The sequence below is a fragment of the Scyliorhinus torazame genome, chromosome 6 (genome assembly GCF_047496885.1).
Source record: "Scyliorhinus torazame isolate Kashiwa2021f chromosome 6, sScyTor2.1, whole genome shotgun sequence".
NCBI classification, from domain to species: Eukaryota; Metazoa; Chordata; class Chondrichthyes; order Carcharhiniformes; family Scyliorhinidae; genus Scyliorhinus; species Scyliorhinus torazame.
Genome location: NC_092712.1, coordinates 198,568,157 through 198,595,062, shown reverse-complemented (window position 1 = coordinate 198,595,062; position 26,906 = coordinate 198,568,157). Strand labels below are relative to the sequence as shown.

The window sequence follows — 26,906 nt, the reverse complement described above, 5'->3', positions numbered from 1 at the left end:
ATTTTCCTTTTGGGGAACAATGGTAAATGTTGCCTTCTTGTGTGGGAAACAAAGAAAATAAGGAGAGTGGTCAAAAGCACTTTGGCTACTGAGACGTTGAGCTTTGTAGAGGCGGTGGATATGGCCTTTTATATATCTCAGATATTGACAGAAATTTTGGGATTTGGGTAATATACCTATTGACTGTCACATTGACAATAAATCCCTGTGGGAAAATGTGCATTCTCCAAAAATTGTCAATGAGAAAAGGTTAAGGATAGACATCGCAAGTTTAAAGCAGATGTTGGACAGAGGGGAAATAGCAAAAATTAAATGGGTTGACAGTAGCTATCAATTGTCAGACTGTTTTACAAAAAGAGGGGCTAGCTCATAGACACTTTTGGATATTGTTTGTGAAGGACGCCTGTTTTTCTGTGACTTTTATTTCTTCCAAAAATAAAAAAAAAGGAAGGGGGGAAATTGCGTGTGTGTTTTTGAGTTTCTTGTAATTTTGTTTTCACCTCATTTTTTTCTCCAAGGAAGGGGAGACTGTTAAGTAATGGGTTAAGAGACATTCCAATTACTTGTCTCATTTATGTTAAGTATCCAATAATTGACACTGATATGTAAAGGGGCTTCAGGTGGCCTTTGTGGCAGATGATGTGATGTTAGAGTTTTGTTCAGAGTCTGTTGAAGTAAATTAAAGGTATTTGTGGAAAAGGAGCAGAACCGTTGACTCTTTATACAACAGCCGCTAAACATAGCACACGATGGGGTCATTATCATGTTCAGCAGGCGCCTGATGCTCGATGTCAGCTGCCTGCCCTTGACAAAGCCATCTGTTCTTCCGCGACTGCCTCTGGCATACAGCTCTCCGGCCGCCTCACCAGGGCCTTTGCCAGGATCTTTGCGTCTACGTTGAGTAATGGGATGGGCTTGTAGGACCCACACTCAGTTGGGTCTTTGTCCTTTTTGGATATCAGCGATATTGAGGCTGGTGCCAGTGTTGGTGGCAGAGTGACCCTTACTAGCGAGTCTGCGAACATCCTCCGCAGGTGCAGGATCAGTGCTGGTACAAATTCTTTGTAGAAGTCTGCCAGGAATTCATCTGGCCCCAGAGCCTTTCCCGCCTACATGTAGTTGATACTTTCCATGACATCTCCCAGTTCTAATGGTGCTTCCAGACCCCGCCTCATTTCTCTCTCCACAACTGGCATGCCCAGTCCGTCGAGGAACTGCTTCATCCCCAATTCCCCTTGGGGTGGCTCGGAGGTATACAGGTGTAGAATGTTGCAAAGGCTTGGTTGACACTTTTTGGCATGACCATCAGATTATCCCCGATTAAAAGTAGTAGAAATATATTTATCTGTTTCAGAGTTTTAGCAGCAGTCCTTTTTCTCTTACCTTTTTCTCATAATTGCTAGTGGAGAGGAGGCCAGGACTTACTGGTAGTTTCTAATTTAATGTTCATTCTGTTCTTGATTCATTATGTCAGGGTTAGTTTATCAACTCTTATGTATTTTATGAATACAATAATTGGCTTGTAACCCTTGCAAATTTTAAACTCTTTAGCTGACCTTCCTTTCGGTGGTAAACCCCATCAGGCCTTTAGGATAGACTGAAAAACCTTTAGTATATAACTGAGTTCATTTTTTTTTTTCAGTCTTTCGTGCATTTGACAAAGACAACGATAGCTATGTCAACATGAAGGAATGGGTTGAAGGACTATCAATATTCCTCCGTGGGACTTTGGATGAAAAGATTAAATGTAGGATTATATATACATTTATTGAATTATGTAAAATATATGTAAATATTTGGATGAAAATTTATAAACTAAAAGTTATTTCTTGATTTATTTTGATCCAGTCTGTTTTGACGTTTTTGATCTGAATGGAGATGGGTTCATTTCTCGAGAGGAGATGTTTCATATGCTCAAAAGCAGCCTAATCAAACAACCAACAGAAGAAGATCCTGATGAGGGAGTTAAAGACTTGGTAGAGATAGCACTGAAAAAGATGGTGAGAAAACTGCATGAAGAATCAGACATGTTCTTCTAGGATTTTGTTTACTAAAGAGCAACCTCTGCACAATACACTTATATTCAGCTGTTCCTCAGGTTAGGGAATGCAAATAGGGAATGCTCATGTCTTTTTGACAAAAATGAACAATATCCATTAATGAGAAAGATCATACAGACGACATGTTGAAAAACAAAGGGAGGTCCTGGTTTTGTGATTTTCTGTAAAGTGGTCCACTCCTGAAAAGTGTAGGGAATTCTCATGAGGAAAATGAAGACCCCACAACATGGGAAATATTTTCATTTCCTCACAAAGGAAAATGAAGATAATTTAGTTTCATGTTTGTTTGTTAAGAAAATTATGTTTCTCAAAACATCTCAAAACAATTAATTACATTTCTGTTGTTTGCCCTTCCATCAATTTAAGACTCTTATCAAAAAAGTTCTTCAAGAAGTGGGTATGTATCTGTGGAACATTTGGTGGCAAGGCAAAAGTAACTTTGACAGGGCAGCATGGTGGTGCAGTGGATTAGCCCTGCTGCCTCACGGCGTCAAGGTCCCAGGTTTGCTCGCGGCTCTGGGTCACTGTCCGTGTGAAGTTTGCACATTCTCCCCATGTTTGCGTGGGTCTCGCCCCACAACCCAAAGATGTGCAGGCTAGGTGGATTGGCCACGCTAAATTGCCCCTTAATTGGAAAAAATGAATTGGGTACTCTAAATTTATTTAAAAAAGTAACCTTGACAGATTAACCTTTTATAGATTATACTGGGAAGGCTACATTGTTTGCAGATGTGCTAACCATACCCTGAAGTGGAAATCATGACGTGAAAAGTACTTGCATTTATATAGCATTTCAAAGCATTTTACGGCTAATTTCTTTTGAAATTGAAAGGCTTTTGAAATGTAGTAATTGTGGTAATGTAGAAAACAAGGCAGCCAATTTGCAGCAGATATTTCCCACAAACAGTAGTGTGACGATGAGTAGATAATCTGATTTTACGATGACGATTGAGGGGTAAATATTGGCCAAGACACAGGGGTAATTGCCCTGCTCGTTCCCAAAATAACACGATTGGATCTTTTACATCCACATGACTAGGCCCCCGTTTAATGCCTTATTTGAAACGTAGCATTGGCAGTGCAACACTCCCTCAGCCTAGATATCCATGCTCAAGTCACAGAATGGGATTTGAACCTACAACTCTGACACAAGACTTAGCCATGGGAAGAACAATATGAGTCCGACACTTCAGATTCAGCTTTGAAAAGAGACTGATTAAAAACATATTTATTTTATTAAACAGTTGAATTGAAGGATTCTTTTCAAAACGTGAGATAAATTGATAGTTTAGTTGTAAAGTTATTTGATGTGAGCTTACTGAACTAGAAGATTAGTACAGAATTAACAAATCTCAAGCAAACTGAGATTGAAAGGATAGTTCTCCATCAAAGATTAATGGATATTGTTGCAATGTTGATTAATTTCCCTTTTAAAATAGAGTTGGATTAACAAAATGGAGTTACAAGAACATGCAAAAGTAGCACTGGTTAAATATGAGGAACATGATATTTCTTAAGGTTTCTTATCTTGAAAATGTTGTGTTCAAGTGAAGCAGCTGAGCACAACTTAATGATGTAGGAGAGAAGCACATCTAGATGTCCTGAAGACTTGGGGGCAGAAATGTTGGTCAATTTTTTACCAGCCTGATGGCAGCAGGAGCATGTGGGTTGAAGGAGTGCTGGTTGTAGGATAGCTTCAGAATGACTCCCCAGGCATAATTCTGCCATTAATCAATTTTATGGAATGTGAGTGCCGCAACAAGTCGGCGGCTAGCTGAGGTTGATAAGTAGCCAATTGTCTGGGAGTTTGCAAGCTTTTTTTCAATTTTGTGAATGGAGCACGTGTTTCTCAGATCTTCAGCATAAGGGGATGAGATTTGAGTGGCAATTTAGTAGTGGAGATTTTGTTTGGAGATTTCTGTTGAGACAAGCAGGCTGTTTATTGAGCCATAGAGATCTACAGCATAGACAAGGCCCTTCGGCCCATCGTGTGTGTGCCGGTCAAAAACAACCACCTAAGTATTCTAATCACATTTTCCAGCACTTTGGCCCATATGCCTTGTCTGCCTTGTCATTGCAAGTGCACATCTAAATACTTCTTGAATTTTATGAGTGTCTCTGCATTCACCACCCTTTTAGGCAGTGAGTTGAAGGTGCACGGGCTATCGAGACTGATGGCACTGGAAAGAGCAATTCCAAGCTTAAGTGATTTTTGTGGAAGGACAGGTCAAACAGCAGCCACTGGAAGGCAATGCAAGGTTCTCAAGCAACTCATCACATTTGGCTTTGGGGGTTTATGCGTTCAAATTTTGCCTCTTCCAGTGATTAGGAGAGTGACAGTCATTGGGGATGTAGCCACATCAAGCGGCTGTGCTGAAGCCAAGAGAGACCAAGCTGGCTTGGAAGCCATTGCACATGGGTGAGGAGGATGCAGAAGGGTCAACCTTATTATCACAGAAGACACTCCCCAATCTAAGGGTCCCATCAAAGGTTCAACTTCATGGAAATATTCGAGCATCAGTATCTTATGAAGACTGCATCTCTCCAGGCAGCTGGTGAAGGAGCTGTATGTTATGCTGAGAGCAGGAGTCAATGCCATTGAAAAGTGGGAGATACCCAGTGCCTATTGCCTAAAGGTGATATTGGCATTCAATGTATTTGCCTCTGGTTTGTTCCAGGGATTATCTGGAAATTAATGTGCCATTTCTCAGTCAAGGACCCAACACTGTATAATGAAGGCCATGGATGACACGTACTGTTGCATTAGACAATATGTCATTTATGACCATTCAGGCCGAGAAGACAGTTGGCTTTAGGGCCATGGCTGGAATTCCCAGGTACATGGGTCCCTTGGCTGTGCTCAAGAAACTGTCAAGGCTCCCTCAGAGCAGCCCAGTACCTTTGTGAACAGAGAAAGGTTGCAATCCCTCAATATTCAACTTGTCTGTGACTGCTGTAAGTGGATCATGTGGGGTTTCTGGAAAGCTGTCATGACTCCTCCCTCCTTAGACAGACCCAAGTAGTTTGCATATTCGGGCAGTCTGAAAGCCTTTGTGGTTGGATTATTGGAGGACAAGAGTACCCAATTGGCTTTTACCCAATAAAGATATGTCATCTGAACCCTCTTTGCAACCCAAACACGCAGGAAGATCGCACATGTAACCTTTATTACCTGACTACCCCAAGCAGGTCTTTGGCCTTCTGAAGATGAGGTTTAGATGAGGAACTCTCTTTCTCAAAAGGCATTGGAAGCAGAGTGAATATTTTTAAGGCAGAGGTAGATAAATCTTGATGAGCAAGGGGGTGAAAGGTTATCAGGGCTAGGCAGGAGTTACAATCAGATCAGCCATGATCTTATTGAATGGCAGTGCAGGCTCTAGGGGCCTAGTGGTCTGCTGCTCCTAATTTATATGATCATAAGAGGTGGAGCAGGTCCTATTATGGGCAAAGTAGGTGATATATGTTTACAGGTACAGGGCAATGTTAGAATACTTAAACGTTCAAAGGAAGTAGAATTTAACAAAGGATCAGTAGAAGTGGAGATAATGGTAGGAAAATTGAAAGGAGGAGTTATTGGAAAGGCTCCCTGTACGTCGGAAAAATAAGTCATCTGGTCCGGAAAGCTTGCATTCCAGACTGCTAAGGGAAATGGGGGTAGAGGTAGCAGAAAGGCAGACTGTAATCTTTCATCAGGTAAAATTCAGCCCATTGTCTTCCCCCTCTCCTGAGAACCAGCCTTATGAGAGGAATAGGTTGGATTAGAATGAATTAGAGATGTTCTGTGAAAGAAATTAGTTGATAAACTGCTGGTTGTTAAGCTTCTCATTTTATGTTTGTATGCCCTTAACAATATCAAAGTTCCTTTCATAATGTAACTCATTGGAGCTATTTCCCATGTCATTGGCGGGCAGGACACACTATTCACAAGCCAGGTGGTATGATCTGTCCCCCCAGCCGAGAGTCCCGCTTGCGTGAATTGGTGCAAGCATTGAGGGGGGTTGACCTGGCAACTTGCAGCCTGAGGCGTGACAAGGTAGTAAGTACCCTCCCAACAATTGCTGCCAGATTGCTAAAGGGGATCCTTCCTGGGAGGTGGGGTCAGGGGAGCTTGTGTTGGGTGGTGGGGCTCAGGTTGGGAGTCTTCCTTGAGATGGGGCTCCTTTGGCTGCTCACCTCATCTGCAGCATTAAACCCATTAAACAGTTAGTCAGTATGTAATACTTAATGTTTTCCCGTAATAAAGTGAAAATGTGCTCATCTGTACCCTCATACCATTTAGACAATCACTCATAAACCTCCCCCCCCCCTAATAATAAAGTGAAAATGTCATCATATGCACCCCTAAACCTGTTAAAATGTTTGTTAGTATGCCAAGTTTAAAGGTCTAAGAGATGAAGGTGAAGGCTATACCTTTAAAGTGGAGGAAACCTTTGAAGTGATTTTCACTCGGTCAATTTAATTACCTTTTGAAATATTGAAGGTGATGTGTATGGCTAGGAGGCTTAATGCTTTGAGCTGGATTGTTTACACTGAAAATCACCCTCCATTGTCTCTTAGAAGCATAGTGATTGACAGCTCGCTGGAACTTCAAAGCGATTAATCAGATTGTTTGTTTATTTTTAAAGCTCTGCAGGGATCCATTAAGTCAGGGTAGCAGCTGTTTCTCTAACTGCATTTTTCTGTGAGTGCGCCTCTTTGTTCTGGAGGAAGAAACAGCTGTGAGGGTTGCACCTTTACTTTATATGAAGCAAAATAAACAATCTGATTCAGCACTTTGAAGTTCCAGCAGGACCTGAAGGGGAGGGGGGTGAGAGGGGAACGACTGAAGAGGGGGGGGGGCTCTGGGGGGGTGAGGGTTGGTTGAATGAAGGGCCTGGGGGGGAGGGGGGGTTGAAAGTGGGTTTTAAGGGAGGGGCGCCTTGCCTACGATTAGGCTGGTGTGGTGTCCTGCCTGCAATCCGGGGTGGGGTGGGCAGCTGCAGTAGCTAATGGAGATTTGTGCACCCTTTAAAAATGGCACTCCAATCTCAGAGATGCGGGATCTGTCCGAGAGATCAGGTTCCACCCCTCTCAGTTGCAGCATGGATCCTGGCGTGCCACCATGGAATGGCATGGAGAATCCGATTTCCTGAAAAGTGTTTTCCAAGTGCCATAGAATGGCATGTCAGCGGTGCTCCTAGCGCCATCGGAGACCAGTCCCAATTCTCTGTTGGCAGGAGCACTTAGACTCCGGAACTGAGAATCCTGGCCATTGTCTTTCTCTATTTGGGGCAGCTTTTGCGCCCGTGCAATCTTTGGAAAATTCCACCTACAAATTTTAACAGTTCTGTTCAAACCATTAAGGTATCAAAAGTATCAAAAGGGTAGCATTGTGGATAGCACAACTACTTCACAGCTCCAGGGACCCAGGTTTGATTCCAGGCTTGGGTCACTGTCTATGCGGAGCCTGCACATTCTCCCCGTGTGTGCGTGGGTTTCCTTCGGGTGCTCCAGTTTGCTCCCACAGTCCAAAGATGTGCAGGTTAGGTGGATTGGCCATGCTAAATTGCCCTTAGTGTCCAAAATTGCCCTTAGTGTTGGGTGGGGTTACTGGGTTATGGGGAGAGGGCGAAGGTGTGGACCTTGGGTAAGGTGCTCTTTCTAAGAGCCGGTGCAGACTCGATGGGCCGAATGGCCTTCTGCACTGTAAATTCTATGTCTATGATTACCATCTCATTTCAACCTGAAACTCCATCCATATCTTTGTTACCTCCATACTCGACCTTGCTGGTCTTTGAAGCTCTACTCTGCATGATTTCCAGCTCACCTGAGCTCCACCACTCCACCTTGTTACGACAAAATCTCCTTCACCTATCCCATTGACCTAAGTCTTTGGCTCTGAATGGCTTTCTTCATCCATTTCTGTATCCTCCTTTTCAAATTCATAGCTTTCCTTATCTTTGAAACCTCCAGTCCTATACGTTTGCTCACACACTCAATCTTTTCAACTTTTTTTGTGTGTGCTGTCATGTGAGAGTACCTTTAAGAAATGGAGCTGATTATATTACTGAAGTGATGTCAGAGGGTGGGGGGAGCTGAGCTCACTTCTGCTTTTTTGAGTTTCAGTTTGAGAAGGCAGCTGGGAGTGTCTGTGTGTTTTTCTGAGAGCTGCAGGAAGAAACACAGAGCTGGTCTGTTGATTTCTGCAATCCAAAGAGTATAAATATATTGAATGTAACCTAATGTGTTCTTATTTTTGAAGGTTTGAAGTCTTTTGGATGTTTAAAGGAACAGTTTGAAGGATTATTGAGTGTTGTAGTCTTTTGGGGTTATCTTTGAAGTAATGGGTGGTAAGATATTTAATGTTTGTTTTTAAAAGGTTTACACGCCGGTGTAAAAACGCTGGCGTTTCACTCCAGACTTTTCTAAAAAAATAAAGAACAATTTGCTTACCTGCAGGGGGCTGGCAGGGTCCCGGGGAGCTTCATGCAGCTTTGGCTGCTTATATGGGCCCCCACACTTCCGGTTCCGAGTCCACGCATGCGCACGGCGGTAGTCTCCAGCAGCCGCGCCGAACACGATGGCGGACTCAGCTGGCAGACCTGGACCAACAAACAAGCTCCCACCGATTTACTTCGCGCCGCTCCATATGACCCGCCCAATCGCTGCCCCAGCCGGCCATAAGGCCCCCCCCCCCCCCATCCCCCAGTGCTTGATCCCCCTGCCCCCCACCAGGGCAGCCGCAGACTGGGTCCCGACCGGTCAGACGTGGTTAGAACCACGGCATCGAGAATTCGGCCGGTCGGAATTGGAGTATCCTGGGAGGGCTTCTGGCAATGGCCCCCTAGCCCCCTAACCGCGCCGCGTGATTCGAGCACGAGCGATTCTCCGGGGGCCGGAGTATCGCGGGAGTGGCGCCGGGCCCGATCCGGGCGTAAACGTCGATTCTTCCCCCCCCCCCCACCAAATGCGATTTTGGCGCAGGGCTGCGGAGAATCCAGCTCATAAAATAGTAAAGGGGATTAATAAAGTAAACATCGACCAAATGTTCCCCCTTGTGGGGCAATCTCGAATGAGAGGTCATGGATATAGGTTGAGAGGCAGTAGATTGAGAACTGAGATGAGGAGGAACTACTTCTTGTGGAGGGTGGTGAATTTGTGAAACTCGCTGCCCCATAGTGCGGTGGAATCTGAATCATTAAATGGTTTCAAGATGGAGATAGATATATATCTGATTTTAAAAAATGCTTTAAAGGGATATGGGAACAGGTGGGGATATGGATTTGAGACCAGGGAAGAGACCAGCCATGATCTGATTGAATGGCGGAGCAGGCTCAAAGGGCTGAATTGCCTACTTCTACTCCTAATTCCTGTGTTCCTAAGAGTCTCCTTAAAACCTATTCATTTGGTGGTGTTGGATCTCCTACCCGTACTCTTCTCCTAAATCTGCTTTGGTCTAATCTGCAACAATGAATGCTATGGGATGAATTAGAATGTTAAATGCACAATGTAAATTTAATTTGTTGTTTTTCATTCATTTTGGGACAGTTTCAGATGCACCATATTTTTTTCCTCATTCTGTAAAAGCAAAATATAGGGCGCGATTCATTGGCCGTGTTGAACTTGAGCGAGAGCACAATGCAGCCAGATAATCCCGTCAGAGCCGGCAACCTCCTGGCAGCCTCCCGCGGGACACACCCAAGTCCCAAGAGGTGTCGGAATCAGAACTCCGCCGAAAAGGTGTGGAACCAAACGGTGCTCACGGAAGTAGGTCTTAAACCTACTTAAGGCCTACTTACCGGGGATACACCGGCCTCCCTCGATTTTCCGGCCTCCCCAGGGAGGCTGCAGCCGGGCGACAATCAGTGCCGGTCCACAAGAAAGTGGACCAGGTGGAACAGCACTGGGGGGGGGTGTCTCCCGGGCCATTGGAGACCCCTGGGTGTTCATTGTCAGTGCAGGGTGGCTCCCTGGCCCTCCCCTTGGAATGTGGGCACGTTGGCACTGACACCCTGGAACTGCCAAGGTGCCCAGGTGGCACTACTAAGCTGTCTGGAGACCTGCCAAGGTGGCAGTGCAAGGGTGCCCAGGTGTCAGGATGGTGCTGCCAAGGGTCAGGGCCCGTGGGGACTATGCCCATGAAAGGAGGGTGGAGGGGGAGCTTGATGTGTGGGATTGTGCAGGGCAGGTAAGTAGGAGCCACTGGGAGGTGGGGTGTGATGGGTGGGGGTCATGGGAGGGGTTGCTGTCAGGCGGATTGTGGGGGCTTCCAGGGACTCCCTGGCAGGGTGTCCTCATTTGGGGGGTGTGGGACAGTGCCCATGTGCGTTTGGGGAGGTGACATTTCCCATGGATGTGGGAGCTCACTTAGAGATCGGGGCACCCATTCAAAATGGTGGCCCGATTTCTGAGTTCAGCTGAAATAATTCAAAGGCGATCTTCCCAAAAGGGAAAGGCTCTCGAGCGAGCGTATTTTTTAGTCGCGTATTTCCTGACCACTTGCAGTGCCGAGAAACATGTGGCTATTCAACACGACTTGCTTTAAAAAAGGGGCCTAAACGGGGAACGCACAGCCGAGGCCGCACGTAGCCCTGTTTTTTACAATGGAGAGCTCTGCTCGCCGGAACATCCCGTTGTAGTGAGAGATCGGAACACCATTTAAAAATCGCGTCCCGATCTCGGAGGCCCACAGCCCGAACGCAACATGGGAAGGTTCCCCCGGCCCCCCACGCACTGCCCAACACCCATGCCCGGCTCAATTGCGTGCGCACAAAACATGCCAGCTTGGCACCTTGGTAATGCCAAGCTGGCACCTTGACAGTGCCACTCTGAAAGCTACACTTCTGCATAGTATGGAATATTGTAATATTTCCAGCACAAACCTATTCCGAAATGTTTGCTGTTCATTAAGGTGAAGAATGCCGATGCTGATGAATGAAATATATTACCATTCTGAGAAACATAAGGGGTTCATTTTCATGGGGGTTCTCGTGTACCTTTGCCAGAAGAAATATGTGGCGGAATTCTCCGTTCCTGAGAGTAAGTGTTGACAACGGGGTAGGACTGGACACCACCCTCTCATTCCCACACCACCCACCCTCACTCACACCACCCGCACCCCCACAACACCCTCACCGCCACACCACCCACCCAACCACACAGATGCTCCGGTAAATCAGGTAGAGGTAGGAATTCCCAAGGGGGCGGACATTTGGAGGGAGGGCTGACCCCTGGGACTAGCTGTCATACAGAAAGGTTTTGAGCTTCTGGAGATGCAGTTGCAGAGCCAGGGATTACACGAGGGGTTGTCGTGAGAAACCAGCACCTGCAGATGCAGTTGGAGGATCCAAATGCGTGCAGGAGCAGGAGGTGGTGCCAGGCATGCTTGCTACCCAGGCCAATACCACACGGGTGGCATCCACGGTAGAGGCCTTGGGGGCGAGGGTTTCCGCTATGGATCAGCATGTCCAAGGCCCGGGGCATTCTGTGCAGGCTGTGGCCGAGGCCCACTACAGGGCTGCCCTCTTATAGGCAGTCATGTGTCAGAGCCACCTGGACATGGCAGCAGTGCTCTGAACGTGGCCCAGTCATAGCGGGCCATGGCTGAGGGCCTCGGTGGACGTGGCACAGACACAGTGGGAGGTGGAGAGTCCCAGAGGGAGATGGTTCAATCACTGGCTGATGTGGCACTGACGCAGAAGGTCAGCATATCGTGGCATAATTCCAGATGGAGGTGATCCACTTCCTGTTCTCCATGGCTGCGAGCATGCAGTTCCTGGCTGAGACGGCAGCGGACCTCCAGGACTGTCAGTGCCAGGTTACAGGGTAACCTCAGGGGTTAGCTTCACTCGCACCCCCATCCCATGGAGTAGCCCAGGGGCAACCGGGCATCCCGAAGGGAGAGGAGTTGATGGGGCCCATGCCGGTGACTCCCGTTGAAGAGGTGCGGCAACACTGCGGCATCTTGGACTCCTCCCCCTACCAAATATCCCTGGCGCGTCTGGTGGGCAATGGGCATAACAGGGTGGCACCATGCCACCTAGGACACCAGAGTAGCAGCCATTCCCATCCAGGCCCGGTTTCTCCAGAAGACAGCATCCAACGGGGACCCAGGTCGCAGGACACGGATCACAGCAGGCCGCCTCCACTCCTCCTGTACCATCTGGGAATCCACCTAGTAACATTAGGGTCCGTAAGGATAGAAAGTTAGACACCAAGTGGAGAATCGCGGAGGCCCCGGAGAATACGAGGTCAGGCCCACTAATGATATGCCAACAGCTTCTACTGTAGATGCGGAGTGGCACGCATTGACGCCCTAGCGAGGCACTGTAGAATTGTGATTTGGCGTGAAATCGGCACCCGCCACGAATTCGGCCTCAAAACCGATTCTCCATCCAATCACGTTTCCTAATTCCGGTGTCAGCCAACGGATAATCCCGTCCATGGGACTCCTGGGGGTTTCCCGACAGCGTGGGGCTGTCCCACAATGGGAAACCCCATTGACCAGCCAGCGTAACGGAGAATCCCGCCGACGTGGTGAGGCAGAAATGTGGCGCGGCGAGGCGGAGCATCCTGCCCATGGTTTTTCCAGTGTTTCTGCAAATCCTCCACCAACGCTTTGGAGAATCCATACTGATGTTTTCCCCTGAATATCAGCAACAAGAACTTCTCGATCAGGAATAGCAAAGCAAATTACCTCGTAAAGCTCCTGTTATTTTTCCTCAACTGTGGGAATTTCCAGTTCCCACAACATTTATCATTATGATCTTTTTAAGCGAGGTTGACAACTTGAACAGAATTATGAGCCCATACTGACTAAAAATGAGCTTTTAACTGCCTAAATAAATCTTTTGTAGGACCGTTACTTTTGGAAGCGTGTTGGAAGAGGGTATCGAGTGCTAAAGGTGAATGGACAATGTGGTAATTTACTGTACCACTCAATTGCTCCATGTGATCTAATTCTATATGATTAATTATTGTTGCAAAATGTGTCCTTTTCATTACTAGGACTACGATCATGATAACAAAGTTTCATATGCAGACTTTGAGAAGGCAGTAAAGGTTGATAACCTCTTGTTGGAAGCTTTTGGACCCTGCCTACCAGATTCAAAGGTAGGTTGCTTGAAGATGAAATTGAATCTTACCTAAATTGTTTTTTAAAGTGAATTATCACTCCATTTTCAACATTATTTTGGGATGTGGGCAAATAGCACAATATAATCAATCCATTCAACACTAGTGTATAAACAACGCACAAATAAGTCCCCTCCCTGCTATGGGGAGGCAATGGTGTATTGAAAATGTAATTGGACTAGTTATCCAGAGGTCCAGACTATTGCTCTGGGCACAGGGTTCAAATCACACCATAGCAACTGGTGGAATTTGAGTTTGGTTATCTCTTTTTTTAAATAAATCTGGAATTAACCATGAAATCATTGTCATGAAAACCCAGCTGTTCACTAGGAAATCTGCCATTCTTACCTGGTCTGATTTATATGGGACTCCAGACTCACAGCAATGTGGTTGATAAGCACCAGAAATGACAATGGCACACCTAGCCCTGTTGCCCTTGAAAAGCCCTCCTTTCTAACATCATGGGGCTTGTGCCAAAATTGAAGGAATTGTGCCTTGGACTAGTCAAGACACTAGGACACCCACAGGACCGCCCCACTAGAGGTGGCAGCACAGTAGCATACAATCTGGAGGGAGATGCCCTGGAAGTTCTCAACATTAACTCTGGACGCCAAGAAGTCTCATAGCATCAGGTCAAACATGGGCAAGAAAATCTCCTGCGTACCACCTATCCTCTGTGGCACTGCCACAAAAATGAGATGGTAACTCAAAGCTGCGCATCTATGGGTTTTCCGGTGGTGACATGTAGGCGGAGGTCGCACATTAGGTGGCTCCTGCTAATGCTTGGTTTTTGGCCCTATTGCACAGATTTGGGGGAAATTTTACATGAATGATCCTTTGAAAAGTTGCGGCAACTAATCAAAATACCAGAAGAAGAATACGGGGAGAAAAAGTGCAAGCAACGGTCTGCTGGAGGGCTCGGGTTCAGGGAGGAGTGCGGTGGGAGGAAAGATGACGGGAGCAAGCTCGCTGGGTGGGGCTGCGCCCATTACAGTGGAAAAGCTGGCTGAAGTGATGTCTGTTGAATTTAGCGGCAGTTTGCCAAGCATTTTGATAGGCATTCCGAGGAGATGATGGCCTCACTCAAGAAGTTGGTGGATGACATACTTGCCTTGGGAAAGACACAACAGCAGTGTGGGAGCAAGGAAAGGTATTGAAGGGGGTGGAGGTGGCATTGTTGCGGCAAAGCGACCAGTTCACCTCGATGGGTGAGGAGCTGCAGAGGGTGGAGGAGAGTAACAAAAGGTTGATAGCCAAAGTGGAGGACCTGGAGAACAAGTCACAAAGGCAGAATCTGCGGATTGTGGGATTCCCTAAGGGGCTGAAAGCCGATAGAGTATTTTGCAGAGATAGTCATAAAGTCATACATGTTTACAGCATTGTTCAGCAAGTTGTTGGTGGAAGTGGAGGACCCCTTCCTCTATTAGCTGGACAGGGCTCACTGGTCGCTCTGGCTGAAACCAAAGGCAAATGATCCACCCAGAGCTGTGATAGTCTGTTTTCATAGATACCAGGTGAAAGAGAAAGTGCTGAGATGGGAAAATCTGAATCGAGAGGTGAGGTGGAAGGCAGTGGTATTCGTATATACCAGGGTCTTACGGCGGAGCTGGCAAGATGACGTGAGGGTTTTGGTAGGGAGAAGGCGATGTTGTATAAGAGCAACGTGCGGTTTGGGGTGGTCTACTCTGAGAAGCTGAGAGTCACTCACACCTGCAGAGACTACTACTTTGAGATGATAGAGGAGGTGGAGGCATTCGTGAAGGCTGAAGGACTGGGACTTTTGAGTTTGGACTTTGTTTTGATATTTTTTCTCTCTTTCAGCTTGTACTTAGGAGGGGATGATTTGGGGACTTTGGGGTAATATGTTGGGATTTGTTTCTTTGTTTGGATGTCAATTGTGTTGGGGCGTGTGGAAGGACTGGATGTGGAGGGGCCTTTATGTTGGTTTTCCTTTTGGTATTGGGTATGTGGGAGCAAGGGATTCTGATAGGGACCAACTCCCTGGCAAACGTAAGTTGGCTAGTGAACGGGAACAAGGTCAGGCAAGAGGCCGTGGTATTGGAACCTGTATGGATAAGTTTTGATGTGCCTGGGGAATGTGAATGTAGGGCGTTGGGGACGATGCAGGGAGAAGTGGTTTCAAGAGGAAATGGTTGGTGGGTTTTGGGAAGGGGGAGGGAGGGAGGGGTAATTGGCTGACGGTGACTAAGGGCAGGGCTGGGTCCTGCCGGCCAGGCGGGGTCAGGAGCAGTGATTATGATTGACAGGAGGGGTGGGGGTGGTGAGAGATCACCGGTCCGTATGGTAACGTGAAACGTGCAAGGGTTTGCCGGGAGGGAGGGGGGGGCGCGCGGAGGACTGGTGAAGCGAGCAAGGGTTTTCACGCATTTGAAGAGCTTGAGAGCCGACATGGTGCTGCTGCAAGGGACCCATTTGAAGATGAAGGACACGGTGAGGGTTCAGAAGGGCTGGGTGAGTCAGGTGTTCCACTTGGGCTTTGATAGTAGGGCCCGGGGGGGTAGTGATACTGGTGGGTATGAGAGTGAGGTTTCAGATGGAGAATGTGGTGGTTGACCAGGGGGTACGTTATAGTAACGGGTGTGTTGGAGGAGAGGTTGGTTTGTGCATTCGCTCCAAATTGAGACAACGAAGGGTTTATGAAGAAGGGAGGTGGCAAAGGTGTTGGCAGTCAATGAGGAGTGTGTGGGAGGGGAGGGGGGGGGGGGGGCAGGGGAGAGGGGGGAGAACCCGTCTGCATCTGTGGGAAAGGGAGTATTCTTTCTTTTCGCCAGTGCATAATGTTTATTCAAGGATCAACTTTTTTATTATGGGGAAGATGTTGTTGTCGGGAGTGAAGAAAGTGTAATATTCAGTAATTTTTATCCTGGACCATGCTCCGCATTTGGTGGATGTGATCCTGGAGAAGGGACTGGCACAGAGGCCGGCGTGGAGGTTGGATGTGAGGCTGCTGGCGGACCCGAACCTTTGCTCAAAGGTGATTGAAGATCATGTGGGGTTCAATAGGAATGGGGAGATTTCGCCATCAGTGGTTTAGGAGGCGCTGAAGGTGGTGGTTAGGGGTGAGATCATCTCATTTAAGGCTCAGGTTGCCAGGGAGGCAAGAGAGGAGGGGCAGAAGCTGATAGAGGAAATCTTGGAAGTGGATGGGAAGAGGATCCTACCCCAGAAGTCTGGTGAGGAGAAAGCAACTACAGGCAAGGTGTAAACCTCTGACCACAGGAAAGGCGGTTCGGCAGTTAAGGCAGGTGAATGGGGTTGTATATGAGTATGGGGAGAAGGCTTGTCGCTTGCTGGCAGGCCAGCTCCACTGATAGGCGGCTGTGAGAGAGTGTGTTCGGGTCCAGGATGGGGCAGGGGAGTTGGTGGTGGTGCTGGAGCAGATGAACAAGACATTTGAGGAGTTTTATGAAAAGTGGTATAGGTTGGATGAGTCATATATTAGAGATTTTTGGGGGTGCTGGAGTGTCCTAGAATAGGAGAGGAGGAGAAGGCTGGGCTGGAAGAGCCAGTGGGGATTGAGTAGGTTTGGGCGGCGATGGGGAAGATGCAGACGGGTAAGGCACTGGGGCCAGATGGGTTCCCGGTGGAGTTTTATAAAAAGTTTCTGGATCGGTTGGCGCCTCTGTTGGTGGGGATGTTTGAGGATGTGGTGGCTAAGAGGCACTACCAGAGACAATAGGACAGGCATCCATTTTGTTGCTGTTAAAGAAAGATAAGGACCCGGTGGAGAGTGAGTCGAATAGGCGAATATCTCTGCTAAATGTGGATGTCAAGATTCTGACCAAGGTGTTGGTGCTTAGGTTCGAAGTGTGACTCCTGAATGTGATTGGGGAGGATTGATGCACAATCAATTGCACAGAGACGAGAGTTGAATACAACTGAGGCTTTATTACTCTAAGATGTGTGGCCTCCTACAGCAGCTGGCGAAATGGCTGCTATATAGGAGCACACATATTTATACTCTGCCTACTGGGTGGAGCCAGCAGGCAGGGACTACCACCATACCTGTAGTACAGGGTCTTTCCACACATCTTCTAATATGTACAACAGTGGTGATTACCACATTCACCCCCTGTTAAAATTGAGTCCGGCGGGGGTGGTGGAGAACTATATACAGAGCAAGTTTAATGTACAGAAGCGGAATTTTTTTTTTCTGAAGTCCAGTACAAGGTGGTTTGATAGTCCCGAACCAGTTATAGATTTAGCCGGTCCGGGGCCTTGATGTGGCATTGGGAGCGACGCAGTGGTGGCGGCGATTCCGGTGTTGGTCTGGTCCTCGGTGACTCCGGGAGCGTGCTGAAATCCTCTTCATCCTCGGGCGTGGGCAGGGGGAGGTGCCAGGTGCCAGGTCCCTGATGGAGACAGTATCCTGGTGGCCGTCGGGGTACGCTACGTAGGCATACTGGGGGTTAGCGTGGAGTAACTGCACCCTTTCAACCAACGGGTCCGCCTTGTGGAGTCAGACGTACCTACGGAGGAGTACGGGTCCTGGAGCTGGGAGCCAGGTCGGGAGCAACACCCCGGATATGGACTTCCTGGGGAAGGCAAAGAGACGTTCATGGGGTGTGTTGTTAGTGGCGGTGCACAGTAGCGACCGAATGGAGTGCAGTGCATCGGGGGGGACCTCCTGCCAGAGGGAGGCCGGGAGATATCTGGACCGTAGGGCCCGTTGGATGGCCGTCCAGACCGTCCCGTTCTGCCTCTCCACCTGCCCGTTTCCCCGGGTGTTGTAGCTGGTCGTCCGTCTGGAGGCAATACCCCTGCTGAGCAGGAACTGACGCAGCTCATCACTCATGAATGAGGATCCCCTGTCACTGTGGATGTAGGCGGGGAAGCCGAACAGAGCGAAGATTGTGTTGAGGGTTTTGATGACGGTGGCAGACATCATGTCGGGGCATGGGATGGAGAAGGGGAATCTGGAGTATTCATCGACCACACTGAGGAAATACGTGTTACATTCGGTGGAGGAGGGGGGCCCTTTGAAATCCACACTGTGGCGTTCAAAGGGGCGGGAGGCCTTCACCAGGCGCGCGCGGTCCGGCTGGTAGAAGTGCGGTTTGCGCTCCGCACAGAACTGGCAGTCCCTGGTGATTGTCCTGACTTCCTCGACGGAGTAGGGCAGATTGCGGGCCTTTATGAAATGATACAACCGTGTGACTCCCGGGTGACTAAGGTTGTCGTGCAGGGTCCGGAGTCGGTCTACTTGTGCACTGGCACATGTACCTTGCGATAGGGCATCTGGAGGCTCGTTGAGCTTGCCGGGGCGATACAAAATCTCGTAGTTGTAGGTGGAGAACTCGATCCTCCACCTCAAGCTTTCATCATTTTTGATCTTACCCCGTTGTGTGTTATTGAACATGAAGGCTACCGACCGTTGGTCAATGAGGAGAGTGAATCTCCTGCTGGCCAGGTAATGCCTCCAATGCTGCACAGCTTCAACGATGGCTTGGGCCTCTTTTTTGACGGAGGAGTGCCGAATTTCAGAGGCATGAAGGGTTCGTGAAAAGAATGCCAAGGGCCTGCCTGCCTGGTTGAGCTTGGCGGCTAGGGCAACGTCTGATGTGTGGCTCTCCACTTGAAAGGGCAGCGTCTCGTTTACTGCGTGCATCGCGGCCTTTGCGATCTCGGTTCTAATACGGTTGAAGGCATGTTGAGCCTCGGCCGTCGGGGAAAAGGGTGGACTGGATGAGTGGGCGGGTCTTGTCCGCATAGTTTGGGACCCACTGGGTGTAGTATCAAAAGAACCCCAGGCAGCGTTTGAGGGGCTTGGGGCAGTGGGGAAGGGGGAGCTCCATGAGGGGGCGCATGCGGTCGGGATCGGGCCCCAGAACTCTGTTCTGGACGACATAGCCAAGGATGGCTAAGCGGTTCGTGCTGAATACGCATGTTGTAGGGAAAAATCCCTTGTACCAGTGCATTCAAGAGGCCGAGTCTCAAGGCAAGGTTCAAAGCGTTGTTCTTTATTGTACAATTACTGAAGCCTTCAGGGAGACCCACGCAGCCAGCTCAGAAACAGTGGCTTGGCCACGTTGATCTCGACAATTACACATTCGCTCTGAATTTTTATAGGAATCCAAATTCGAGTGGGAACATTTGCTCATACATAATAGTTAAAGGGTAGTTTTGATTTAGATCTCTCAGACAGGTTTAAACTGAGAATATGCATCTTTGTCAATATGCATCTGTATGGTGTGTGTCCGTGTTGATGAGATTATCTGTGCTCGCTCCGGTGTCCCTCCCTTCTCTAATGTGTTTTCCATTATCTCCCTGATGTGTCTCCTTAACTAAATCGACCTCCGATGTCTGTGGCTGTGCTATGCTTTTGTTTCTGTGTTTGCTAGATGAGGTGTTAATGTCATCTTTGTCCTGCTGTGTGTGTAGGCGACGCTAATCTAATCTATACATTTCTTTTATTCTTTCTATTCTGGTTTCTTTGCCTGCCTTGGCCATTTTATTAATATATTATTTCATTCTTTCATAAGTTTTTGCAATACAGTTGTGCCATATATCCCACTTCCAGGGTCTTGACTCGCAGATATCCCGATCTCCTGGCCATGGGGCCGTTTTAAGATGCAGCTTCGTGTTGTTGCTGGGCAGAACAAGTGTCTTCCATCATTAAGATGCAGCTTCGTGCTGTTGCTAGGCAGAACAAGTGTCTTCCATCATTAAGATGCAGCTTCGTGCTGTTGCTGGGCAGAACAAGGGTCTTCCGTCAATTTCGAATTAAAGGTCTCCCAGCTGTGCAGAAGGGGATTTAAACGAATGTCCATCCGGGTGTCCCCTTCTGCATTGTGGGCACATTATAAACGGTGCCAATCATTCCAATAAAACAGTCCAATATATGTTAAACGGTGCCAATCAGTCCAATAAAACAGTTTCATAAATGAAGAATGTTTGATGAGATGAGATAAAAATATGGTCTTGGAAAATGGGTGAGATAAAAATATGGTCTTGGAAAATGGCCTACTTCACGCACTTCTCCTTGTTATAGTGGAGGTTGAGGAGAGTGGCGGTGTGGAGAAATTTGGCACGGTTGGCATCGTGGTCCTGCTGATTGTGGCCGCAGATGGTGACATTGTCTAGGTACGGGAAGGTGGCCCGCAACCCGTACCGGTCGACCATTCGGTCCATCTCCCTTTGGAAGACCGAGACCCCGTTGGTGACACCGAAGGGACCCCTGAGAAAATGGTAGAGACGGCCATCTGCCTCGAATGCAGTGTATGGGCGGTCCGCCTTATGGATGGGGAACTGGTGGTAGGCGGATTTGAGGTCTACAGTAGAGAAGACCCGATACTGTGCAATCTGATTGACCATATCAGATATGTGTGGGAGGGGGTACGCGTCGAGCTGCGTGTACCTATTGATGGTCTGGCTGTAGTCCACGACCATTCTGTGTTTCTCCCCAGTTTTCACCACTACCACTTGGGCTCTCCAGAAGTTGTTGCTAGCCTCGATGATGCCTTCCCGAAGCAGCCGCTGGACCTCGGACCTGATGAAGGTCCTGTCCTGGGTGCTGTACCGTCTGCTCCTGGTGGCGACGGGTTTGCAATCCGGGGTTAGGTTTGCGAATAAGGAAGGTGGGTCGACCTTTAGGGTCGCGAGGCTGCACACAGTAAGGGGTGGTAGGGATCCGCCGAATTTCAAGGTTAGGCTCTGGAGGTTACACTGGAAGTGCAGGCCGAGTAGCAGGGCAGCGCAGAGGTTGGGTAGGACGTAGAGGCGGAAGCCGCTGAATTCTACACCCTGGAGCGTGAGTGTGACTATACAGTACCCCCGGATCGCCATGGAGTGGGATCCGGAGGCCAGGGAGATTCTTTGATTGGCGGGGTGTACCGCAAGGGAGCAGCGCCTTACCGTATCTGGATGGATGAAGCTTTCGGTGCTCCCGGAGTCCAGCAGGCAATAGGTTTCGTGCCCATCGATCTTCATGCTTGTCGAGGCGGTAGCTAGATTGTGCGGGCGAGACTGGTCGATTGTGACCGAGGCGAGTCATGGCTGGTCGTCGCTGGTGTCGAACGATGGGGTGCCCGGCGAGCACGGGTCCTGGAACAATGGTGGTGCCCATGTGCCGTGGGGAAGACAAGATGGCAGCGCCTGATGATCTTGGGGTGGATAAGATGGCGGCGTCCACGGGCCGCACGTGGCAGGGGTTGAAAAAGATGGCGGCGCCCATGGGCCGCACGTGGTCCGAGAAGGGGAAGATGGCGATGCCCACTGGCCGCACGTGGTCTGAAGCGGAGAAGATGGCAGCACCCACTGACCGCGGGAGAGAAGATGGCGGCGCCCACTGGCCGCGCGTGGTCCGGGGAAGTGACAATGGTGGCGCCCATTGTCCATGCGCGAGGGGGGTCAGGGCAATAGCGGCGACTGAGCAGGCCTGGCACACCGCAGCGAAGTGCCCCTTCTTGCCGCAGGCCTTGCAAAGGGCGGTGCGGGCCGGGCAGCGTTGGCGGGGTGTTTCTGTTGCCCGCAGAAGTAACATTGGGGGCCTCCGGGGTTGGCTGGCTGGTGCGTGGCACAGGCGTATTGGCTGGGTGAGGCCCCCGGTGGGGCGGCCCTCTGCGGAGTCCACGATGTGTAGGAGGGGTGGGCCGCGCGGCTGGGGGTGTAGGCCTGAATATTGTGCGAGGCGACCGTCATCGATAGCGGCAATTTTTTTGTTGCTGCGAGGTCGAGCGTGGCCCCATCTAAAAGTCGCTGGCGTATGAGGTCTGACCCTATCCCCGTAACGAAGGCGTCCCGCATGAGGAGGTTCGAATGTTCTGTGGCCGTGATGGCCTGACAGTCACAGTCTCTGACCAGGGGAATTAAAGCACGCCAGAAATCTGCTACGGACTCACCAGGGAGTTGACTGCAAGTAGAGAGTACGTGTCTGACAAAGAGCGTGTTCGTCTACTGGGCGTAATTTTCTTTCAATAGCGCCATGGCTTCATCGTAGTTCGGTGCGTCCTGGATAAGAGGAAAGACGTTGGAGCTCAGCCGCGAGTAGAGTATCTGGATCTTCTGAGCTTCCGGGATTGGGTCTGGTGCAGACCTGATGTAAGCTTCGAAACAAGCTAGCCAATGTTGAAAGTCCTTTTTGGCATCGCTTGATTGCGGATCCAGCTGCAGGCAATCCGGCTTGATGCGGAGGTCCATCTTCTGAAAATCTTAGCGCAATAAATTGATGTACGATCAGTTGCACAGAGACGAGAGTTGAATACAACTGAGGCTTTATTACAGCAGCTGGCGAAATGGCTGCTGTATAGGGAGCACACATATTTATACTCCGCCTACTGGGCGGAGCCAGCAGGCAGGGACTACCACCGTACCTGAAGTACAGGGTCTTACCACATATCTTCTAATATGTACAACAGTGGTGATTACCACAGGGATTAGCCGGGGTTTGTAAAGGGCAGGCAGTTACCGTTGAATGTGTGGCCGTCAGAAGGGTGGGAGTCAGCAGTGGTGATGGTGTTGGTTGTTGAGAAGGCGTTTTGATTGTCTGGAGTGGAGTTATTTGTTTGCGGTGTTGGAGAGATTTGGGATTGGGCATAGGTTTGTGACGTGGGTTATATAGGGAATCGAAGGCGAGGGTGCACACAAATTAGGTGAACTCTGGGTTCTTTCTGTTACATAGGCAAACGAGGCTAGGATGCCCCATGTCCCCCCTCCTGTTTGCACTGGCGATAGAGCCCCTGGCCATAGCACTGAGGTGCTCGGATAAGTGGAAGGAGATAGTGGGGATGGGGTGGAAACATAGGGTGTCTGTGTGTGCTGATGATGATTAGTTGTATATCTCTAACCTGGGTTCTTCAGTGAGGGATATAATGGGACTGCTTAGGAGATTTGGAGCTTTTTCAGGTTACAAGTTGAATCTGGAAAAGAGTGAGTGTTTTTTTGTGTTTGGGGGCAGGGGCTGGTTTGGGGATTGGGATTGCCGTTTCAGGTGGGAACTACCCATTTTAGACATTTGGCAGTACAGGTGGCTCAGGATTGGGCCCGGCTTCGTAAATTTAATTTCACAAACCTCGTGGGTAGGGTCAAGGTGGATTTACTAAGGTGGGAGAGCCTTCCCCTATCATTGGCAGGCCGGGTGCAGGTCAATATTTTGCCATGGTTTTTATTTTTGTTTCAGTGCCTACCTGTCTTCTCGCCAAAAACGTTTTTTATGGGGGTGGAACGGTTGATTTTGTTGTTTGTCTGGGCAGGTAAGGTAGCGAGGATTAGGAAGACGGTGCTTCAGAGAGGGAAGCAGTCAGGGGGCCTAGCTCTTCCAAACCTGTTGTATTATTATTCGGCAGCTTGGAGTCCCACCAGCACAAGATCCGTTTTCGGGCTAGCTGGAAGGCAAGGACCTCTCTCCCCACCTGGACTCCCAGATCTTCCGACACACCGAATAGCGCCACCTCCGGACTCGGGACCACCCCCACACCCAGAAATTAGGGCATAACATCTGAGAACAGCAGCCAAAACCCCCTCAGCTTTGGACACGCCTAAAACATGTGGACGTGATTCATGGGCCCACCCACACACTGCCCACATCTGTCTTCCACTCCTGAAAAGAATCAGCTCATCTTTGGGCCCAACCATCGCCTTAAACTGGATGAGGCTTAACCTCGCACATGATAAGAACGTCTTCACCCTCCGCAAGGCCACTACCCAGGTCCCGGCCTGCACCTCCCCACCAAACTCCTCCTCCCATTTACACTTTATCTCCTCCACTGAAGTGCCCTCTCTCTCCATCAACTCGCTGTAGATATCCGACCCCCTCCACTCCCCAATATCATCCTCCAACAACAACTTGTCCTGCAACAGCAGAGGCAGCAGCCCCGGAAAGGACGGCACCTCTCTCCTCACAAAATCTCTCACCTGCAGGCACCTAAAACCATTCCCTTTTGGACACTCGTATGTCTCCTCCAACTCCTCCAGACCTGCAAACTTATACTCTATAAACTAGTCCCTGAAGTACTCTATCACCACCTGCCGCCATCCCCGGAATCTCTCATTCAACCCTGCCGGTACAAGCCTATGATTATCACACATTAGCACCCATAATGACATGCCCTCGAATCTGAAATGTTGCCTACACTGGCTCCATACCCACTACCACCAATGAGCTGACAGAGTATCTGACTTGCGAGTATGGAAGGGGCGCTAACAACCGAGCCCTCTGACCCTTCCCCATACACAATGTGGCCTCCATCCGCCCCCACCCCCACTCCACTGCCTATTTCATCACCATTGCGTTGTTCGCCACCCAATAATAATTTGTCAAACTTGGCCCCGCCCTATCTCCAAAACCCCCTCCTCACTGGCGGGGTCTTCCCCGTCCACATAAACTCCCAAATTATCCCGTTCACCATGGGAAAAAGGAATTGGGAACAAAGATGGGGAGGTTCTGGAACACGAGCAACAACCTGGGCAGCACCGTCATTTTAACCTTCTGCACGCACCCAACCAGTGACAGCAGCTACACGTCCCACCACTTGAAATCCACCTTCAACCCTCCACCAGTCGTGCCAAGTTCACTTTATGTATCTGGGCCCAGCTCCGTGCTACCTGGATTCCTAGATACTGAAAACGTGGCCCCACCACCCGAAATAACAACTCCCTAACCGCCTTTCCGCACTCTAGCATTGATCGGGCAGTACGATCCACTGCTGCGTATCCTTATCCTTCTTCAAAATCAGGGAAATGGATGCCTGTGATAACGTTGGAGTTTGGGGAGAGCGCCCCTCTACCCCACGCCTCTTTGTACATCCTCACTAACAGTGGCCCCAGCTCCGCACCAAACTTCTTATAAAGCTCCACTAGGAACCCGTCTGGCCCTGGGGCCTTCCCTGCCTGAATTGCACCCAAGCCATCCATCATCTCTCTCAGCCCAATCGGTTACCCAGTCCCTGCACACTTACCTCCTCCACCCTGGGGAACACCAACCCGTCCAGGAACCGTCTGATCCCCTCCTCCCCAGGTAGTGGCTCCGACTTGTACAGCCTCCCATAGAAGACCTCAAATACCCCATTTACCCCCTCTGGATCCACCATCACTGTACTCCTCTCATTCCTAACACTGCAAATCTTCCTCGCCGCTGCCTGCTTCCTCAGCTGGTGGGCCAGCATCCTACTTGCCTTTTCCCCGTACTCGTACACTGCCACTCTGCAAATGCTCTCCCGCTTTCCCCGTGGACACTAACCTGAACTACACGGGAGCCTCTGCCTCTCCTTTCACAACCCCTCCTCTGGCTCCACCGAGTACCTCCTATACACCCTCAGAATCCCATCTAACAGCCTCGCACTCTCCACTCATTCCACCCTCCCTATGCGCCCGGATCAAAATAAATTTAGCCTAACTAACGCCATAAGTGCTTCCCACAGCGTGGTGACCGTGTCCTCCACCATGTCTTTCAGCAACACATAACCCTGGATGGTGGCCCTCACTCTCTCACACACACCCTCATCCGCCAACGGCCCAATATCTAATCTCCACTGCTGTCGTTGAGCCTCCTCGAGCCCCCCACAGATCCACTCAGGGCGGTGCATGGTCGGAAACCACGATCGCCGAGTGTTCCAAGTCGGCCACCCCCACCAGCAGCGCCTTATCCATCACAAAGAAATCGATCTAAGAATACACCCGGTGCACATGTGAGAAATATGAGAACTCCGTCGGCCTTGGCCTCCCAAACCTCAACGGGTCTACACCCCCCCCCCCATATGATCCATGAAACCCCTCAACTCCCTAGCCACTGCCGACACCCTCGACGAGTTAGGATTCGACCGGTCCAACCTTGGATCTAGAACTGTATTAAACCCCCCCCATTATCAGTCAATACGTGTCTGGGTCCAGGATCCTCCCTAAAGGACCACGTTGTCCCAATTCAGGGCATAAATAGTCACCAGGATTACCGGCATCCCCTCCAACTGACCATCATATATCTACCCCATGGATCGGCACAATACTCTCCACCTCAAACGCCACTTTCTTATTAACCAACACCACTGCCCCCTCCTCTTCATGTCCAACCCTGAGTGGAACACCTGCCCCATCCACCCTTTCCTCTGCCTAGTCAGATGTGTCTCCTGCAAAAACACAACATCCACCTTCAAATTCCTCAAGTGCATGAGAACACGCGACCTTTTAACCGGCCCATTCAACCCTCGCACATTCCATGTAACCAGCCAGGTCAGGGAGTTCCCCACTTCTCTCCCCTGCCGATCAACCTTTATAAGCCAGCCCCCCCCCCCCGCCCCGGCTGGCGTCACACATGCCTCCAGTCCCGCCCTAAGATGTCCACTGCAATCTCTCCCTTCCCAACTGCACCACACCCATGTCTGCGCCCGCCCCTTCCACATCCAAAGAACCGACCGATTCCCCACTCTCCCACACCTTCCTCGTGACAACTCCCCACTTCACTCCAGCTAACTAGCCCGCCCAGTTAGCATAGTGACCCCCTCCTCTGGCTACTCCCCCCACTAAACCCCCCAGCCACCAGCAAACAAAGGAAAACAAAAGGCACACTCACCTTCACCACTCCCCGTCGACACAATTTACCCACCCAATTTACATAGAACTCTTCTCCAAAGATCAAATGTCCTCACAACCCACCCAGTTCATGGTCTTTCATAACGTCCATCGACTTCTCTGGCGAGTTAAAATAAAATTCCTGCTTTTGATGCTTCACCCACAAGTGGGCGGGATACAAACCCCAAATTTCATTGGAGCAGGTTAAGGTCA

At 49.5% G+C, this 26,906-nt stretch overlaps 1 protein-coding gene across 4 annotated transcripts in view; it reads left to right on the top strand.

The window, feature by feature from the left end:
* Positions 1-26,906, top strand: part of clxn (calaxin) — an 88,849-nt gene that overhangs the window by 40,108 nt on the left and 21,835 nt on the right. For 2 of the 4 annotated variants that reach the window (XM_072509285.1, XM_072509287.1), the window contains exons 3-6: positions 1,643-1,747; positions 1,849-2,000; positions 12,896-12,943; positions 13,047-13,151. In XM_072509285.1, coding sequence (XP_072365386.1) covers positions 1,643-1,747; positions 1,849-2,000; positions 12,896-12,943; positions 13,047-13,151 — 410 coding nt within the window. The remainder of the gene's footprint in view (positions 1-1,642; positions 1,748-1,848; positions 2,001-12,895; positions 12,944-13,046; positions 13,152-26,906) is intronic. The other 2 variants (XM_072509286.1, XM_072509288.1) reach the window with 1 other exon arrangement.